This window comes from Grampus griseus (assembly GCF_964374135.1).
Source record: "Grampus griseus genome assembly, chromosome: X".
Classification (NCBI taxonomy): Eukaryota; Metazoa; Chordata; class Mammalia; order Artiodactyla; family Delphinidae; genus Grampus; species Grampus griseus.
Genome location: NC_138999.1, coordinates 41,803,180 through 41,824,860, shown reverse-complemented (window position 1 = coordinate 41,824,860; position 21,681 = coordinate 41,803,180). Strand labels below are relative to the sequence as shown.

Here is a 21,681-nt window from a genome sequence, read left to right as displayed (position 1 = left end):
TTTGAAAATTGAAAAGGCATTTCTAAACTCTTGGTAAAAAAAATAATAATAACGGAAATTAGAAAATACTTAGAGCTTAACGAAAACAATACATACCCAACTGTGGTCTCAGCTGACAATATAAGAAGACAGAAAATAATGATCTGAGCGCTCAACTCAAATTCGAACAAGTCCCCATACTGCCTCCAAAGACACCCATTATCAACCCCCAAATCCCCTTCGATGACACCCTCACCCACCCCTCCGTCTTCAAAGCCCTCACAAGATACCTCAGCGCCCGGAAGGCGCTACACGGAGGAGAGCTTCAAGGCAGCTGAGGTAAAAACGGCAGCAAAGCGACTTCCGGTCCGGTATCGACCTTAGCGCCACCCCTTCCCGAGAGTACTGTGTTTGCACTTGCTCCAGACCCTTAATATCCGAGCTGCTGTACAGCCCAAAGTTTGAAACAAATGGTTACAGTGAAACAATAGTTGAGTACACGCTGTTCTGTGCGCCATGAAGGATACACTTGTTTCTTTTGACACCAGTGCCTCCCTGTTTCACACATCAGGGTGATCTTCACCGCATTATTGTATGTGGCAGGAAAATTGATCCCTTTATCATTTCCGATTATTTTGAATAATTTCATATTCGTACCATTTTACTATCTGCTATTTCAGTCATGAGGTAGGCAATGAGAAAAACAAAGAAAAACAAGTAAATCAGCTTTTAGAAGTCGAGAAAGTAGAAAAAGATTTATGGAAAGGCAGGAAAAATAGAAAAATGTAAGAAGGTAGTAATAAGTTCATATTTGAAATTTATACTTTATTACATAATCAGTAATAAAAAATTGTCAATGGGGTAAACTCTCCAGTTAAAGTCAGAGATTGTCATTTTGGATGAAAATTAACAAGTCTAGCCATATGCTGTTTATGCCAAACCTGGCAAATCATAAGGCTACAGAAACGTTTGAAATAAAAGGATGGAAGGAAATTTGCCAGGTACATGCTAATCAAAATAAAGCAAGGTCAATTATATTAATATCAGACTAAAAATACTAAGACAAAAAGTATTAATTGGGGTTCAAATGGTCATTCTATAATGATTTGATTCACCATGAACATGTAAAAATTCCAATCTTATATAATACATGATTAAAATGATGTAAAATGAAAATAAAGAAAAATATATTAGTAAAAGTAAAACAAAAGTCAAATAGAAAAAAACATTATCATTGTGAAAGATTACAATCACACTGCTCACCTTTCAGGACTCAGCTTTGGCATCACCGTCTGGGAAGCTCTCTCTGCTTCCTTTCCATCTGGATGACCAGCCTCTCTTCTGAATGAATTTGTGGACATAATTATATAGCAGGAATGTTTCTTTTATTTTAATCTTGAAATTAAGAAGTAAATGGAGGCATTGTCTGAACCCCTCACACCTGTTTTGTCACACCCATTTTCCTCAACTAGAAATGAAGGCAGGGACAATGTTGGTCTTGCTCACTACTGGTTGTGCAGTGCCCTGCTTACACATGACACACGAGTGTCCAGTAGCTACTGATGATCAGGTGCCTTGCCTGGTGTTGTTGCAAAGTGGCAAATTACTGCAATTTATCTGGCTGCATATTATTCCTTGAAGATAAGAGCAAATAAATGCTGTAATTTACACTAGAGTTGCATCTAACTAATCATCATGTAGAAAAGCAAAGTTCAAAAATGTTAAGAAGTTGCTGTTAAGAAGCTATTGTCCTGGTTCGAGCCTAGCCTCTAAAGACAGTATCCTGTAATGGAATAACTGAGGACATGGAAAGGAGACGTGACCCATGAGCCCCCCCCCCCCCAGCAAACTGGGGGCTGGCGAATAAGCCAGAACTGCAAACAGTCCTGATTGCTTTGAGCCCCCCCTCCCCGGCAAACTGGGGGCATGCGAATAACCCAGAGCTGTGAACAGTCCTGAATGCTTTGAGCCCCCCGCCCCCCCCCCCCCCCGGCAAACCGGGAGCCTGCGAAGAAGCATTGAGTGCTTTGGGCACTGATCCATGAGATGTCCTCAGTATAATCAGAGTGGTGGGAACGCAAGGAAATGTCCTTGTGCTACTTCAGTATAATCAAAATAATGGTGGGAACTTTGTGCTGCTTTTGCGCTCAAGGACGAAGCACGGCATGTTTTCAAGAAAGCCAATTATTGCTTGTATAATTAATAAAAACATAGGTTGCTGCTTTGGCATTTCTGAAATGTTAAGAAAACAAGTCTTAAAATGTAAACGTAGATAATGCTTTAATAAAAGCTACCACAGCAGGACAGACGGGGCTGTTTTGCCTGAGCGAGCGGCAGCCCTCTACTGCTGTGCTTCGGCACAGTTCATCTCGTGTGATGAGCTTACTTTCGGCCCTGTCATAAGATAAACTACAACAGTATCCCCTGCTAAATCTTCACAGTTTTTATCAAATCCAGTTTAGGCATTGGGGCAAGAGGTGAGAAATTCGAGCTGAACTAAGAAGTAGTCTGCGAGCTCTAAAGAAAGCATTACTACCTCTCTATGGCTGTGAATGTTTATAAGCACTACTTGTTTTGTCCCAGCTAAACTTTTAACTTCCCTTTGAGTTATTTTTCATCACTGTGGCTCATTCAAAGAATCTCGGACAGCGTTTTGCTCTTCACCTCTGACTTCAGACCTACCTCTCCAATATCTCCTGTCTCTTTACTGCTGATTTCTTTCATTCCCAGTTCCAAAGCCCTAGTTCAGGTTTCCTGTATTTTACATTATAATGAACTCCCACCTCTGACATGTGGCTGGCTAATCCATTTTGCCTCCAGGGTTGTCTTCCCAAAGGGCCACAGATGAAAAAATTATGTCACCATTCTCCTTGGGAATCTTCCCTGGATTCCCAGGGTATTCAGAATCAGTTCTCCACTCTGTGGTGTGCCCATCAAAGTTCTCTATGACAGGGCCCCACTTTCCTGTGATAGACAAATCCTCTTCCCAGGCCCTCCAGGTGTCAAACACTCAGGACATCCTGGATAGTCACTCTCTTGTCAATGCAGCATGGGCTTCCACATTCCAGGCCTTTGCTCAGGCTTGTCCTTCTCTTTTGCTTAGTCCTGCTCACCCTTCAAGACTCAGCTTTGGCATCACCATCTGGGAAGTTCCCTCTACTTCCTTTCCAACCAAGTGACCTGCTTCTCTTCTGAATGCACTTGTGGAAATAGTTATAATAGTGAGTGGTGTTCCTCTTATTTTAACCTTGGAATTATAAAGGATGGGGGAGAGTTGCCTGTACTTGTCTGTTTTGTATTTGTCTGCTTTTGCCTGTCAACTTTCTGCTTATCTTTCAACGTTAAGCTCAGGTGCCTGCCCCACTGGGAAGACTTCCCCAAACCCCTTGCTCCTCCTTTTTCAGTATTCTCACAACACACCTGTCATTCTGCTTTGTGTCACTGTGTGGGTTTCAGGTTTCTCTCCTCTACTAGACAGTTAAGGCAATGCTGGAGTGTGAAGGACTCCCAGCACAGTGTTCCTACAACAGTTGTTGGTGATTCATATATTGGATGTTATAAAAACCAAAGTTTTAAGGTTTATTTTAAGAAATAGTCTTCACAAAGTGAGAGAGTGGCATGGACATATATACACTACCAAACGTAAAATAGATAGCTAGGGGGAAGCAGCCGCATAGCACAGGGAGATCAGCTCGGTGCTTTGTGACCACATAAAGGGGTGGGATAGGGAGGGCAGGAGGGAGGGAGACGGAACAGGGAAGAGATATGGGAACATATGTATATGTATAACTGATTCACTTTCTTATAAAGCAGAAACCAACACACCATTGTAAAGCAATTATACTCCAATATACTCCAATATACTCCAACACTCCAATTATACATCCAATAAAGATGTTAAAAAAAAAAAGAAATGATAAAGGGAGTCCTGAAGGTTGAAATGAAAGGACAATAGAGAGTAACTTGAAGCCATATGAAAAAATAAAGATCTCAGTAAAGGTACATACATGGGCAATTATAAAAGGCAGCATTATTGTAACAACGGTGCATAACCACACTGTTTGTTTTCTACATGATTTAAGAGACTACTACATTTAAAAAAGCAATTATTAATCTAGAAGCTACTATAATTATAACTTTGGTTTGTAACTCCACATTTTGTTATCTTCATAATTTGACAGGCTAATGCATTCTTTAAAAATTATTAACTTAAGTTATTGAACACACAATGTATAAAGAAGTAATTTTGTGAAATCAACAACTGAAAGAGGTGGGGATGGGGCTATTAAAGGAGAAATTTGTATATGTTACTGAAATTAAGCTGGTGTAAATTCAAATTAGAGTGTAATAACTTTAGGATGTTAAATGAAACCCCCATGGTAACCACAAAGAAAATTGCTATAAAATATACACCAAAGGAAATAAGAAAGGAATTTTAAAATTTCATTATCAAAAAAAAAAAAAAAACCCAACAACTAAACGCAAAGGAAGACAGTGTTGCAGGGAAGGAGGGACAGAAAGCTAAAAGACATACAGAAAACAAATGCCAAAGTGGAAGTAAGTCCCTCCTTATCAGTAATTACTTTAACGTAAATGGATTAAACTCTCCAATCAAACGATAGAGATTGGCAGAAAGGATTTTTTTCAAAAAAGTGATCCAACTGTATGGGGTCTACAAGAAATTCATTTTAGATCCCCGAACACTAATAGGCTGAAAGTGAAAGTATGTAAAAGGTTATTCCATGCATAATAAACAAAAGAGAGCAGGGATGGCTATACAAATATCAGACTAATAAATTTTTAGTCAAAAACTCTTGACAAGAGACAAGGAAGGACATTATATATTAATAAAAAGTTCAAAGCAGTGAGAATATATAACAATTATAAACATTTACATGCCTAATAACAGAACATCAAAATATATGAAGCAAAAATTGACAGAATTGAATGGAGAAATAGATAGTTTTACAATAATACTTGGAGACTTCAATACTCTACTCGCAATAATGAATACAACAACCAGACAAGAGATAACTAAGGAAACAGAGGACATGAACAACACAGTAAACAAACTCAATCTAACAGACATATACAGAACACTCTACCCACTACAGCAGAATACACATCCTTCACAAGTGTACATGGGACATATTCCAGGATAGACCACATGTTAGGCCACAGATTAAATCTCAATATTTTCTAAAAGTTAGATATCATACAGAGTATCTTTTCTAAAAACAATGGGAATGGGCATCATCAGAAAATCTACAAGCAACAAATGCTGGAGAGGGTGTGGAGAAAACGGAACCCTCTTGCACTGTTGGTGGGAATGTAAATTGATACAGTCACTGTGGAGAACAGTATGGAGGTTCCTTAAAAAACAAAACATAGAATTACCATATGGCCCAGCAATCCCACTACTGAGCATATACCCAGAGGAAACCATAATTCAAAAAGACACATGCACCCAAATGTTCATTGCAGCACTATTTACAATAGCCAGGGCATGGAAGCAACCTAAATGCCCATTGACAATCAAATGGGTAAAGAAGATGTGGCACATATATACAATGGAATATTACTCAGCCATGAAAAGGAACGAAATTGGGTAATTTGTAGAGACGTGGATGGATCTAGAGACTGTCATACAGAGTGAAGTAAGGCAGAAAGAGAAAAACAAATATCGTATATTAATGTATATATGTGGAATCTAGAAAAATGGTACTGGTGAACCGGTTTGCAAGGCAGAAATAGAGACACAGATGTAGAGAACAAACGTATGGACACCAAGGGAGGAAAGTGGGGTGCGGGCGGTGGTGGGATGAATTGGGAGATTGGGATTGACATATATACACTAATATGTATAAAATAGATAACTAATAAGAACCTGCTGTGTAAAATATAAGAATAAAATAAAATATTAAAAAAATAAAAGCAATGGGATGAAATTAGAGATCAATAACAGAAAGAAAACGGGAAATTTCAGAAATCTGTGGAAGCTAAACAACACGCTTTTAAGCATCCAATGGATCAATAAAGAAATCACAAGGGAAATTAGGAAATACTTAGCGACAAATGAAAAAGAAAACATAACATACAAAAGCTTATGGAGGACTTCCCTAGTGGTGCAGTGGTTAAGAATCTGCCTGCCAATGCAGGGGACATGGGTTCAATCCCTGGTCCAGGACCATCCCACATGCCATGGACCAACTAATCCCATGCACCACAACTACTGAGTCTGCGCTCTAGAGCCCATGAGCCACAAATACTGAGCCCACGCACCACAACTACTGAAGCCCATGCACCCTAGAGCCCGCATACCACAACTACTGAGCCCGCGTGCTGCAACTACTGAAGCCTGGTGCCTGGAGCCCCTGCCCTGCAACAAGAGAAGCCACCACAATGAGAAGCCTGTGCACTGCAACAAAGAGTAGCCCTTGCTTGCCACAACTAGAGAAAGCCTGTGCACAGCAACGAAGACCCAACACAGCCCCAAAATAAGTAAAATTAAGAAAAAGAAAAGCTTATGTGACACTGTGAAAGCAATGCTAAGGGATAATTTATAGCTATAAACACATTAAAAAACAAGAAAGATCTCAAGTCAACATCTAACTTTACAGCTTAAGGAACCTGTAAAAGAGGAAAAAATTAAATCCAAAGCTAGCAGAAGGAAAGAAATAATAAAGATTAGAAATAAAATGAAATAGAGAATAGAAAAGTGATAGAAAAGCAACAAAACCCAAAGCTGATTCTTGAAAAGATCAACAAAATGGATAAACATTTAGCTAGATGGACTAAGAAAGAAACAGAGGATTCAAATTATTAAAATCAAAAATGAAAGTGAGTACATTACTACTGATTCTACAGAAATAAAAAGAATTAAAAGAGAGTACTCTGAGCAATTGTATGCCAACAAATTGGATAACCTAAATGAAATGGACAAATTCCTAGAAAAACAAAGCCTACCAAGACTAAACCATGAAGAAATAGAAAATCTGAAGAGACCAATAATTAGTAAAAAGATTGAATCGGTAATCAAAAATCTCCCAAGAAAGGAAATCTCTGGGCCTAATAGCTTTCCCAATGAATTCTACCAAACATTTAAAGAAAAACTAACATCATTCCTTCTCAAGCTTTTCAATAAAAAATTGAAGAGTAGACAATGTTCCCTAATTCATTCATAATTCATTCATAATCAGCCAGCCTTATGCTGATCCCAAAGCCAGACAGACACTACAGGAAAAAAAAAATCCATCACAGACCAAAATCCCTTATGAACATTGATGCAAAAATATTCAACAAACCAAATTAACAGCATATTAGGATTATACAACATGATCAAGTGGGATTTATTTCTGGAATGCATGGTTGGCTCAACATGAAAACTGAACAGTGTAATACACCAACTGAACAAAATGAAAGGTCGAAAAGCCAAATGGTCATTTCAATTGATGGAGAAAAAGCATTTGACAAAATTCAACACTCTTTCATGATAAAAAAAAATCAACAAACTAGGAATTGAAAGAAACTACCTCAACATAGTAAGATTGATGTATGAAAAACCCACAGAAAATACCATACTCAGTGGTAAAAGACTGAAAACTTCCTCTAAGGTCAGACACAAAGCAAGGATGCCCACCTTTGCTACTGCTATTCAAAATAGTGGAAGTCCTGACCAGAGCAATTAGGCAAGAAAAAGAAATAAAAGGCATATAAATTGGAAAAGAAGAAGTAAAATGATCTCTGTTCACAGATAATATGCTCTTATATGTAGAAAACCCTACATTCCATAGAGACACCAAAAAAAAAACCCTGTTAGAACTAATATACAAATTCAGCAAAGTAGCAAGACATAAGGTCAGCACACAAATATCAGTTGCATTTGTATGCACTAACAATGAACAATCCAAAAAGGAAATTTAAAAACCAATTGCATTTATAATATCAAAAGGAATAAAAATATTTAGGAATTAACTTAACCAAGGAAGTTAAAAGACTTGTACAATGAAAACTACAAAACATTTCTGAAAGAAAATAAAGACAGAAATAAATGGAAAAATAACCCAAGTTCATAGATTAGAAAACATAGGTAAGATGTCAATACTGATCTAGATTCAATGCAATCCTTATCAAAATCCCAATTTTTTTTTCACACAAAAAAAATCCTAAAATTCATATAGAATCTCAAGGGACCTTGAATAGCCAAAACAATCTTGAAAAAGAAGAACAAAATTGGACGACTCACAATTCCTGATTTCAGTCTTACTACAAAGGTACAGTAATCAAAACAATATGGTACTGGCATAAAGACAAACATATAAGCCAATGGAATAGAACAGAGAATCCAGAAATAAACCCTTGTATATATGATCAAATGATTTTTGAGAAGGCTATCAAGACTATCAAGGCGATCAGTACTATCAAGGCTATCAGTGGGGGAAAAACAGCCATTTCAACAAATGGTGCTGGGAAAACTGAATATCCACATGGGAAAGAATGAAGTTGGATCCTTACCTAACACCATGTTAAAAAAATAATTCAAAATGGATCCATGACCTAAATGTAAGATCTAAAACTCTAAGAACATAGGGCAAACACTTCACAACCTTAGATTCAGCAATGGTTTCTTGGGTATGACACCAAAAGCATAGGCAACAACAACAACCAAAAAAATTTGACAAATTGAACTTCATGAAAATTAAAAATTTTTGTGCATCAGAAGACACTATCAGGGCTTCCTTGGTGGTGCAGTGGTTAAGCATCCACCTCCCAATGCAGGGGACATGGGTTCAAGCCCTGGTCCAGGAAGATCCCACATGCCGTGGAGCGGCTGGGCCCGTGAGCCATGGCCGCTGAGCCTGCGCTCTAGAGCCTGCAATCCACAGCTACCGAGCCCACGTGCCACAATTACTGAAGCCCGCGCCTACAGCCCAGGCTCCGCAACAAGAGAAGCCACCACAGTGAGAAGCCTGGGCCCCGAAACAAAGAGTAGCCCCGGCTTGCCACAACTAGAGAAAGCCCACGCACAGCAACGAAGACCCAATGCAGCCAAAAACAAATTAATTAATTTTTAAAAAGACACTATCAATAGAGTGAAAAAGGCAACACACAAAATGGGTGAAAATAATTGCAAACTGTATATCTGATAAGGGATTAATATCCAGAATATATACAGAACTCCTAAAACTCAACAACAAAACAACCCAATTAAAAAGTGGGCATGGGACTTCCCTGGCAGTCCAGTGGTTAAGACTTTGTGCTTCCAATGAAGGGGTCACGGGTTCAATCCCTGGTCAGGAAACTAAGATCCCGTAAGCTGCACAGTGCGGCCAAAAAAAAAAAGTGGGCAGAGGACCTGAATAGACATTTTCCAAGGAAGACACACAGATGGACAACAGGCACATGAAAATACACTCAACATCACTAATTGTTAGAGAAATACAAATCCAAACTACATGTAATACCGCTTCACACTCATTAGCAGAGCTACTATCAAAAAACAGAAAATAACTAGTGTTGGCAAGGATGTGGAAAAATTGGAACCCTTGTGCACTGTTAGTGGGAATGTAAAATGTACAGCCACTATGGAAAAAAGTGTTAACAGTTTCTCAAAAAATTAACAGTAGAACTACCATATGATCCAGCAATTCCACTTCTGGATATATATTCAAAAGAATTGAAAGCAGGGTCTTAAAGAGATATTTGTCCTCCCATGTTTATAGCAGCTCTTAGAAAGAGCAATAACTCCGTTCTGCCTACCGGTACCGGGAATGTGGTCTTTTCAAGTCTGCCACTGAACTGGGGAGTTGGGGGTGGGAGTAGGGAAAGTTAAAATGCCACAGAACTTGCTGTTCGTACTGAGATTCAGTATATGTTCTTGATTAAATGCTTCCCAGGTAACTGAAAAACTTTGGTTGATTTCCAGAGTTGTGAAAAAGTTGATTTTGACAATATTTTGCCAGTTTTTTCATTGCTTTTATGGAAGGGTGAAATTCCAGGGATCCTTACTCCTCCATCTTTGCTAATAGTGCTCCCTTTTATCCTTTTTTACATCTTTAGGACCTGCAGTGATTTCACCTCTGTCATTCTTAATCTTAGTGACTAGTGTCTTCTCTCTTTTTTTCCTGATCATTCTGGTTAGAGGTTTCACAATTTTATTGATCTTCTCAAAGAACTAGCTTCTGGTTTCATTGATTTCCTCTATTGATTTTCTGGTTTCTATTTCATTGATTTCTGCTCTGATCTTTATTATTTCCCTTCTTCTAATTACTTTAGATTTAATTTGCTCGTACAGCTTTTGTTTCTTAAGAAGGAAGCTGAGATTACTGCTTTAAGAGCATTCTTAATTTCTAATATAAATGCTTAGTGCTATAAATGTACCTCTAAATATTTCTTTAGCTGAATCCCCCAATTTTTATATTCTGTGCTTTCATTTTCATTTAGGTCAAAATATCTTATAATTTCAAGTTTTATTTCTTCTTTCATCTACAGATTATTTAGAAGTATGTAATTTAGTTTCAAAACATTTGGGGATTTTCCAGGGATCTTTCTGGTTTTGATGTCTAATTTAATTCAGTTCTGGTCCCAGGCCATACTTTGTATGATATGAATACTTTTAAATGTATTTGATTGGTTCCATGACCCTGAATATGGTCTATCTTGGTAAATGGGTTACATGTGCTCTTGTAAAGGAAGTGTAGTCTGCCGATATGCTCTATAAATGTCAATGAGGGCAAGTTGGTTGATAGTGTTATCCAAGTCTTCTATATCCTTACTTCTTCTCTTCTGTTTACTTCTTCTAGTGATTATTGAGAGAAGGGTGTTGAAATATTGGACTGTAATTGTGGATTGATTTATTTCTCCTTGCAGTTCTATCAGGTTTTTCTTGACACTTTTTGAAGCTCTGTTATTAGGTCCCTAAACATTCAGGATTGTTATGTCCTTTTGATGAATTAACCCCTTTATTATTACAGAATGAACCTGTCGAGAGAAAAACTGTGACTCTAAGAGTACTTAAAGATTTTACTCAACGGATGTGCATCAGTTAGAAACTTAAGAACGATAAACTTCCCAAGCTGAGGCAGGATTAATTTATATAGGGCAAGAAGGGCATATGACTGTGGTCTGTCCCAGGCTGCAATTTTTCTTATCTGTAACTGCTGAAAATTTGTGGTTCGAACTGTTGAGAGACTGTTCCAGTTTTCCATGCCTTCTTCTCAGGATCACAGGTGCAATCTCATGCCTGCAGCTTTCAGAACAGTTTTTTTGAAACCTGTTTCTGTCATTCTTAAAGTTTTTCAAAGTTCAGGAGAAGAGGAGATTGAAAAAAGGAGGAGGGAAGAGAGAAGGGGAGATCAAGATGGCAGAGGAAGAGGATGCAGAGCTCACCTATACCCACAAACACATGAAAAATACATCAACGTGTGGAACAATTCTCACTGAAAACAAACTGGAGACTGGCAAAATGGCTGTAAAAATGATCCACACAGAATCAGCTAGGAAGGGAAGAGAAGCAATCAGGTCAAGACATGCACCCCTGAGAGAGGGCACAGAAGATGAAGGGGACTGCACAGGCTCAGAGGTCCTCCCTGGGGAGTGAGAAGTTCAAGCCACATATTGAGCACCCAGCCTTGGGGTCTGACACGGGGAAGACAAGAAACTGGAGCTGGTTTGAAAACCAGTGAGACTAATAGGAGGGCTGTAAGAAACCTACACACCACTCATGAAGAGCATGCACATGCTTGCTTACTCCCCGGAACAAGGGTGGGGAAGCATATTGAAACTACCCAGGACTCTGGCTGGTTTCCCATGACCAACCCAGCATGTGACCCAGCCTGAGCTAAGCCTCTGCTCTGGCCCCACTTGCTCCATGGTGCAGCTCTGCATTAGGGTGAGGGCTACCATGGCAGAGGGGAGTGCACAGTTGTGAGGGACCGAGCTGGCTCAGACCCAGCATGGCATCTAAACAAGGTGAAGGCAGCCATTGCTGGCACTTGCAGGAATGGTCCAGAACAGTGACTGGTGCTGGTACTGCTACAGCCTGTGCCCTGACCCACACCAAGCACCTGCTCCAGCTCCTCTTGCTCCAGTACTGCTCCCCTTTGGGACAAGGGTGCCCGTGCTGGGAGACGGGAGAGCACACACTTAGAGGGAATGGAGCCAGCTCAGACCAGACTCTTAGGACTTATGCTCCAGCAACTTAGGACCCACCCCCACCCCTACCCCCACCCCCACCCCCAACAGGGTGGTGTTGGCCACTGAGCAGAGGAGAAGCCCTAGACCACATCTGGCCCTGGCTCTAGCCCCTCCATTTCCAGCCCCACCTTCTACCAATGTGATAGCTACCAGCACACTCTGGGGGAAGATGTGATTCATGCTCACTTCAGATCCAGCTCTCCCATCAAAGCCACTGGGCACATGAAGACAGTATTGTGATGCTCCCACACAAGGACCCTCCTTCAAGATTGATATAGGTAACTATTTCACCTAATTTCATAGAGACAGAGGAAATTAAGCAAAATGAGAAGGCAGAGGAATTTTTTCAGATGAAAGAACAAGAGAAAACCCCTGAAAAAACAACTAATGAAACAGAAATTATTTATTATTATTAAAGAGTTCAAAGCATTAGCAATAAAATGCTAACCGAATTAAGGAAACAGATATATGAACACAGTGAGAATTTTAACAAGGAACAAGAAAATATTAAAAAGAAACAGGCAGAACTGAAGAATAAAATAACTGAAATGACAAATACACTAGGAGGAATTAACAGCAGACTAGGTGATACAGAAGAACACATAACTGATCTGGAAGATAGAAAAATGGAAATCACCCAATTAGAACAGCAGACAGAAAGACAAATGAAAAAGAAAACGAAAGCAACATACGAGATCTACGGGATAATATAAAACATGCCAACATCCGCATTATAGGGCTTCCAGAAGGAGAAAAGAGAGGAAAGGGAATTGAAATGTATTTGAAGAAATTATAGTTGAAAACTTCTGAAACCTAAAGAAAGAAACAGATATCCAGGTACAGGAAGCACAGAGGGTCCCAAGCAAGATGAACCCATACAGACTCACACCAAGATATATCATAATTAAAATGGAAAAAGTTAAAGATAAAGAGAGGACTCTAAAGGCGGCAAAGAAACATGGAGTCAGTTACAAGGGAACCCCCATAAGGCTCTCAGCTGATTTCTCTTCAGAAACTTTGCAGGCCAGAGGGAGTGGCATGATATATTCCAAGTCCTGAAAGGGAAAAACCTGCAACTTAGGATACCCTACCCAGCAAGATTACCATTTAGAATAGAAAGAAAGATAAAGAATTTCTCAGACAAGCAAAAGCTAAAGGAATTCAGCAATATTAACCTCCCTAAAAGAAACATTGAAGGGTTTTCTCTAAAAAGAAAAGAAGCAAGAATCTATTGGAAAGGCAGATATATAAAAGGATTGATGATCACTTAAATAAGCCAGTACATAGATTAAAAAACATCAAAAAAATTTGTAAAAGCAATTGTAACTACAATTAACAGCAAAAGGATAAGCATGAACATGTAAAATAGAACATCAAAATCACAAAATGTGGGGGAGGGAAGTAAAAAATGTACATCTTTTAGAATGTGTGTGACCTTAAATGATTATCAGTTTATAGCAAGTAGATACAATTATGGGTCAACATATATGAATCCCACGGTAACCACAAATCAAAAATCAACAATAGATACACAAAAAAACAAAAAGAAAGGAACTCAGGCATACTACAAAAGAAAATCATCAAACCACAAAAAGAAAAAGAAATGAACAAAAAAACTACAAAAAAATGAGAAAACAAGGAATTAAATGCTAATAAATACATACCTATCAATAATTACTTTAAATCTCAATGGACTAAATACTCCAAACAAAACAGGGTGGCTGACTGGATAAAAAAACAAGACCCTTCAACATGCTGCCTACAAGAGACTTCAGGGTGAGAAAACACACACAGAATGAAAGTGAGGGGATGGAAAAAGTTATTTTGTGCAAATGGAAATGACAAGAAAGCAGGGCTAGCCATACTCGTATCAAAATACACTTTAAAACAAAGGCTATAATGAAAGACAAAGAAGGGCATTATATAATGATAAAGGGATCAATAGAAGAAGAGGATACTACACTCGTTAACATATATGTGCCCAATACAGGAGCACCTAAATATGTAAAGCAAATACTGACAGACATAAAGGAAGAAATTGACAATAGTACAATAAGAGTAGGAGACTTTAACGCCCCACTGACATCAACGGGCAGATCACTGAGACAGAAAATCAATAAAGCAATAGAGGTCCTAAATGACACAATAGACCAGTTGGACTTAAGTGATATCTACAGGGCACTACGTGCAAAGAAAGCAGAATACACATTCTTTTCAGGTGCAAATGGAACGCTCTCCAGGATAGATCACATACTAAGTCACAAAACAAGCCTCAACAAATTTACGAGGATAGAAATTATTTCAAGTATCTTTTCTGACCACAAAGGCAAAAGCTAGAAAATAACTACAGAAAAAAAAAGGGGGAAAGAACAAACACGTGGAGACTAAACAACATGCTATTAAAAAAAAAGTCAACAATGAAATCAAAGAGGAAATCAGAAAATACCTCAAGACAAATGAAAATGAAAACACAATTTTCCAAAATCTGTGGGATGCAGCAAAATCAGTTCATAGCAGTACAGACCATTCTCGAGAAATAAGAAAAATCTCAACTAAACAACCTAGCTTACCACATGAAAGAATTAGAAAAAGAAGAACAAACAAAGCCCAAAGTCAGAAGTAGGAAGGAAATAATAAAGATCAGAGAGGAAGTAAAAAAATAGAGATAAAAAAACCAAAAAGGTAAATGAAACCAAGAGCTGGGTTTTCAAAAGGATAATGAAACTGATAAACTTTTAGCCAGGCTCACAAAGAAGAAAAGAGAGAGGACCCAAATAAACAAAATAAGAAATGAAAGAAGAGAGATAATAATGATATCACAGAGATTAAAAAAATCATGAGAGGGCTTCCCTGGTGGCGCAGCGGTTGAGAGTCTGCCTGCCGATGCAGGGGACACAGGTTCGTGCCCTGGTCCGGGAAGATCCCACATGCCACGGAGCGTCTGGGCCCATGAGCCATGGTCGCTGAGCCTGCGCGTCCGGAGCCTGTGGTCCACAATGGGAGAGGCCACAACAGTGAGAGACCCGCGTACTGCAAAAAAAAAAAAAAAATCATAAGAGAATACTGTGAACAGTTATATGCCAACAAATTGGACAACCTAGAAGAAATGGACAAATTTCTAGAAACATACAGCCTGCCAAGACAGAGTCAAGCAGAAACACAGTTTGAACAGACTGATCACTAGAAGTGAAATTGAATCTGTAATTAAAAAATATAAAACTTCCAGGAGGACCTTCAAGATGGCAGGGGAGTAGGACATGGAGATCACCTTCCTCCCCACAAATACATCTAAAATACATCTACACATGGAACAACTCCTAATGAACACCTACTGAACGCTGGCAGAAGACCTCAGACTTACAAAAAGGCAAGAACATCTCCACGTAGCTGGGTAGGGCAAAAGAAAAAAGAAAAAAACAGAGACAAAAGAGTAGGGACAGGACTTTCCCCTCTGGGAAGGAGCCATGAAGGAGGAAAAGTTTCCACACACTAGGAAGCCCATTCACTGGCAGAGATGGGGGGTGGCGGGGCGGAAGCTTCGGAGCTATGCAAGAGAGCCCAGCAACAGGGTGCGGAGGGCAAAGCAGAGAGAATCCCGCACAGAGGATTGGTGCCAACCACCACTCCCCAGCCTGAGATGCTTGTCTGTTCAGGGCAGGTGGGGGCTGGGCACTGAGGCTCAGGCTTCGGAGGTCAGACCCCAGGGAGAGGACTGGGGTTGGCTGCGTGAACACAGCCTGAAGGGGGCTAGTGCACCACAACTGAGGGAGTCTGGGAAAAAGCCTAGGCCTTCCTGAGAGGCAAGAGACCATTGTTGCAGGGTGCTCAAGGAGAGGGGCAATCCCACCATAGGAGCTTCTACCTACATGCACTCACAGACGGCAGGGCATCACCCATGCGAGCCGCAGCTGCTACCTAGGATCCCAGAGGCGGGCGCGACGGCTGCCGCTGCTGCTGCCGAGGGTCCCGGGAGCAAGTGCAGGTCACTGCCCATACCTTCCTGGGAGCCTGTGCTGCCCACCACTGCCAAGGGTCCCATTATCTGGGGCCAACTTCCCTGGGAGAATGCATGGCATGCCTCAGGCTGTAGCAACTTCCTGCTGGCCTCTGCCACTGCAGGCACTCCCCCCACACCCCAACTGTGACAGCTGTATCCCTCCCTCTCCCCGGCCTGAGTGAGCAAGTGAGCCCTAATCAGCCTCTGCTTTCACCCCTCTTGGCTGGGCAGGAACAGATGCCTGAGGGTGGCTGACAGGCAGAGGAAGGGCCAAAACCAAAGGTGAACTCCAGGGGCTGTGCGACCAAAGAAGAGAAAGGGAAATCTCTCCGTGCAGCCACAGGAGCAGCGGATTAAACCCCTGCAATTGGCTTGGTAAAACCTGAATCTGTGAAATATCTGAAGAGAAAACGAGTGTTCCCACAATCGAGGCTGTGGACTTTGGGGGCAACTGTGGACTTTGGAGACAAGTACATGCAGGAGTAAGGCCAGATCAGAGTCTGAGCTGGCCCCACAGTGCCACAGCAGGTCCAGAGACCTACCTAGAAGTATTGGAGGACCATTGTTTGGGGGTGCGCAAGGAGAGGGGATTCAGAGCACCGCCTAAACGAGCTCCAGAGACGAGCGTGAGCCGCAGCTATCAGTGCGGACATGAGAGATGGGCATGAGACGCTAAGGCTGCTGCTGCAGCCACCAAGAAGCCTGTGTGCGAGCACAGGTCACTATCCACACCTCCTCTCCGGGAGCCTGTGCAGCCCGCCACTGCCAGGGTCCCACGATCCAGGGACAACTTCCCCGGGAGAACACACAGCGCACCTCAGGCTGTTGCAATGTCACGCCGGCCTCTGCCACCACAGGTTTGCCCCGCATTCTGTACCCCTCCCTCCCCCTGGCCCGAGTGAGCCAGAGCCCCCTAATCAGCTGCTACTTTAACCCCATCCTGTCTGAGCGAAGAACAGACACCCTCAGGCGACCTACACACAGACGTGGGGCCAAATCCAAAGCCGAACCCCAGGAGCCGTGCAAAAATAAGAGAAAGGGAAATTTCTCCCAGCAGCCTCAGGAGCAGTGGATTAAATCTTCACAATCAACTTGCATCTCTGGAATACCTGAATAGACAACGAATCATGCCAAAATTGAGGCAGTGGACTTTGGGAACAACTGTAGACTTGGAGTTTGCCTTCTGCATCTAATTTGTTTCTGGTTTTATGTTTATCTTAGTTTAGTATTTAGAGTTTATTATCATTGGTAGATATCTTTATTGCTTTTGTTACTCTTCCTTTATATATATATTTTTTCCTTTTTCTCCTTTTGTGAGTGTGTATGTGTATCCTTTGTGTGATTTTGTTTGTATAGCTTTCCTTTTACCATTTGTCCTAGGGGCCTGTCTGTCCGTTTTTTTTTTGCTTTTGGTTTTTTTTTTAGTATAGTTTTAGGGCTTGATATCACTGGTGGATTTGTTTTTTTGGTTCGGCTGCTCTCTTCTTTCTTTCTTTCTTTTTTTAAAAATTTTTAATATTTTTTATTTTAATAACTTTATTTTATTTTTTCTTTCTTTTCTCCTTCCTTCCTTCCTTTCTCTCTTTCTTTCTTTCTTTCCTTCTTTCTCTCTCTCTCTCTCTATCTCTTCCTCCCTCCCACCCTCCTTCCATGCCTCCCTCCCTCTCTCTCTCTCTCTCTCTCTCTCTCTTTCTTTCTTTCTTTCTTTCTCCCTTTAATTCTGAGCCATGTGGCTGACAGGGTCTTGGTGCTCCAGCCAAGTGTCAGGCCTGTGCCTCTGAGGTGGGAAAGCCGAGATCAGGACATTGGACCACCAGAGACCTCCACGTAATATCAAACAGTGAAAGCTCTCCCAGAGATCTCCATCTCAAAGCTAAGAGCCAGCTCCATTCAACAACCAGCAAGCTACAGTGCTGGACACCCTACAACTAGCAAGGCAGGAACACAACCCCACCCATTAGCAGAGAGGCTGCCTAAAATCATAATAAGGTCCCAGACACCGCAAAACACCACCGGACACGGTTCTGCCCACCAGAAAGACAAGATCCAGCCTCATCCACAAGAACACAGGCACCAGTCCCCCCACCAGGAAGCCCGCACAACCCACTGAACCAACCTTAGCCACTGGGGGCAGACACCAAAAACAACGGGAACTACGAACGTGCAGCCTGCAAAAAGGAGACACCAAACACAGTAAGTTAAGCAAAATGAGAAGACAGAGAAACACACAGCAGATGAAGGAGCAAGGTAAAAACCCACCAGACCAAACAAATGATGAGGAAATAGGCAGTCTACCTGAAAAAGAATTCAGAGTAATGATAGTAAAGATGATCCAAAATCTTGGAAATAGAATGGAGAAAATACAAGAAACGTTTAACAAGGACCTAGAAGGATTAAAGCGCAAAGAAACAATGATGAACAACACAATAAATGAAATACAAAATTCTCTAGAAGGAATCAATAGCAGAATAACTGAGGCAGAAGAACGGATAAGTGACCTGGAAGATAAAATAGTGGAAATAACTACCACAGAGCAGAATAAAGAAACAAGAATGAAAAGAATTGAGCTCCCAGCCCCGCCCACCCCGGCGGGTGAGCAGACAAGCCTCTCGGGCTGATGTTGAACTATCCTTGCGTCTCTGGAATAAACCCCACTTGATCATGACTTTTTTTTTTTTAACATCTTTATTGGGGTATGATTTCTTTACAATGGTGTGGATCATGACTTCTTTAGAACTACAAGCTCCTGAACTGCTTTCGTCCACTGATCTTCTTTCTAAGTTACAAGAGAAGACAGCTTTACCAAATCTTTTATTTCAAAACATTGAACTTCTGTTTTCCACCTTCCAAGGGTTTCCAGAAAGGAAGCAAAACCACAGACTTGTCAACTGTCAGAGAGTTTAGATACTTCAAGTTCTGAAAGTGAAGCAGAGAGTGAACCAGAACAAGTTTCTGGTTACAACAGACTACTTGCCACATTAAAGGATGTTTCCAAGGAAGATGAGGAGGAGGAAGAGGAAGAAGAAGACAGTGTTATAGATGAGACAGAAATGAATCTTGAAGATGGCGATAGTGACATCAGTGTGGAGGAAGAGACGGCAGTAGCGTCTACTGACATGCAGAAGAATGCGGCCTTACCTGCTGACCCTAAGGGAAAAGATGGGCACGGGCCACCTGGCACATCAGAGGAATCCCCAGAGGAGTTTACAGATGCAAAACATGAGTCACTCTTCAGCCTAGAAACCAACTTTCTCGAAGAGGAAAGAGAAGGCAACTGTTCTCTGAAAGCATTACAAGATCCATTTGCACAACATGTAAACAAAGAACTGAAAGAAAAAGAAATCCAGGCTGTTGCCACAAATCCCAAAACTACCCACCAGCTAAAATGGCCCATCCTGGGCCAGCTTGTCTTTTCATCCAGGTTTCAACAGTTGGAAACCGGAAACCTGTAAACCCCCAAAGGACATTGACTTAAAGTCACTTCATCTCCAGAAGCCTCTGGAATCCACCTGGATCAAGACCAACAGCCAGTTCCTCTCTGGTCCCCCAAATTCAAGTAGCCCCTTCACACCCCTCCAGAAAGAGCTCTTCTTAATTATGAATTCTTACCGGGACCTGTTCTACCCAGAAAGGACTGGACACGTCCTCAAAGCCAATGCCCAGGTGCTTACCAACAACAGCAGGTGCCGAAGCCAGAAACTTGGGGTGGGTGATGATGATGACTTCAGGGACCAAGGGCTAACGAGGCCCAAGGTGCTGATAGTGGTGCCATTCCGGGAAGCTGCTTTGCGGGTGGTACAGCTCTTCATCAGTCTTCTTGAGGGCGACAGCAAGAAGAAAATAATTGTAGGCAACAAAAAGAGGTTTAATGGAGAGTATGGCTCAGATCCCGAGGAGAGGCCACCCAACCTGAAGAGGCCTGAGGATTATGAAGCTGTATTTGTCGGCAACATCGATGACCACTTCAGGACTGGAGTGGCAATACTGCAGAGAAGCATCCGACTTTATGCCCCCTTCTATTTGTCAGACATCCTCATTGCCTCCCCTCTGGGCTTGAGGACCATCATTGGTGGAGAAGGAGAGAAGAAGAGAGATTTTGACTTTCTGTCTTCTATTGAGCTTCTCATCATTGATCAAGCTGACATTTACCTGATGCAGAACTGGGAGCATGTCTTGCATTTGATGAACCACATGGACCTACTGCCCTTGGACTCACATGGGGTGGACTTTTCTCGAGTGCGCATGTGGAGCCTCAATAATTGGTCCAAGTACTATCGTCAGACGCTGCTGTCTGGGGCCCTGCAGGATGCCCAGATCAACTCTGTGTTCATCAAATACTGCGTCCATGGGCAAGGCCAGGTGGCTGTGAGGAACGTCCCGATGACAGGCTGCATCAGTCATGTCCTGGTGCAGCTCCCACGTGTCTTCCAGAGGATGGAAGCTGAAAACCTAGCTTCAGTGATTGATGCCAGGTTTAACTTTTTCGTCAACAAGATTTTGCCTCAGTATCGTGATGCAGTCATGTCTCACACGCTTATCTATGTCCCCTCCTACTTGGACTTTGTGCGTCTCCGAAATTACTTCAGGAAGGAGGAACTGAACTTCACTCATATCTGCGAGTGTGCCCAGAAGTCTGGTGTCTCCAGGGCCAGACACTTCTTCCTTCAAGGAGAGAAGCAGTTCCTGCTCCTCACAGAGCGCTTCCATTTCTACAAAAGATACACAATAAAAGGCATCAGGAACCTGATTTTCTATGAACTGCCAACATATCCCCACTTCTACAGTGAAGTCTGTAACATGCTGCAAGCCACCACCAGAGGAGAGGAAGCTGCCTGGACCTGCACTGTCCTCTACTCCAAGTACGATGCCCAGAGGTTGGCTGCTGTGGTCGGGGTCGAGCGGGCTGCACAGATGCTGCAGTCCAAGAAGAACGTCCACCTCTTCATTACTGGAGAGAGATGAGAATTGGTTGGACAGGAAATGGTGTTTGGTGTGATATGTCATGCTTGGTTCTGTGTCACTTGGACCTGATTCTGATCACTTACACAAAGAAGGGCTGCAACAAGGAAGGAGCACCAGGCAGGTTCTTATCAGATACTTCTTTCTTTTCAGATCATATATACCTGAAAAGTTCAGTGTAAACCAGATTTTGGTAAAACCCATCTTTCAGAGGTCAGGGGAGAGCTCATGGGACTCTGAGAAGTTGATAGAAGGAAACTTCTACTTGTGAATTTTTTTGGACGCCATAAATTCTTTTGTTGTGACTTCACCTCTAATTTATTACACTTGGTAAATTCTTAAAAAAAAAAAGAACGAAAAGAATTGACTCAATCTACACTACCAACTCTGCAGGGGTAGTGTGAAAGCAGCATAGACAATATGTAAACAAATGAGTGTGGCTGTGTTTCAATAAAACTTTATTTATAAAAACTGGTGGTGGGCCAGATTTGGCCTATGGGTTCTAGTTTGCTGATCCCTGATATAAAGAACTCTTAAAAATTGAGAAACAT

At 41.5% G+C, this 21,681-nt stretch overlaps 1 protein-coding gene across 1 annotated transcript; it reads left to right on the top strand.

Annotated features, from left to right (window-relative positions):
- Positions 1-222: 222 nt before the first annotated feature.
- LOC309840035 (U3 small nucleolar RNA-associated protein 25 homolog) lies at positions 223-21,133 on the top strand (the record flags this gene model as incomplete). Its single annotated transcript, XM_082682040.1, is given in 3 exon segments — positions 223-350; positions 19,023-19,620; positions 19,622-21,133. Coding segments are annotated over 3 exon segments (2,238 nt in total).
- Between the last annotated feature and the right edge of the window lie 548 nt (positions 21,134-21,681).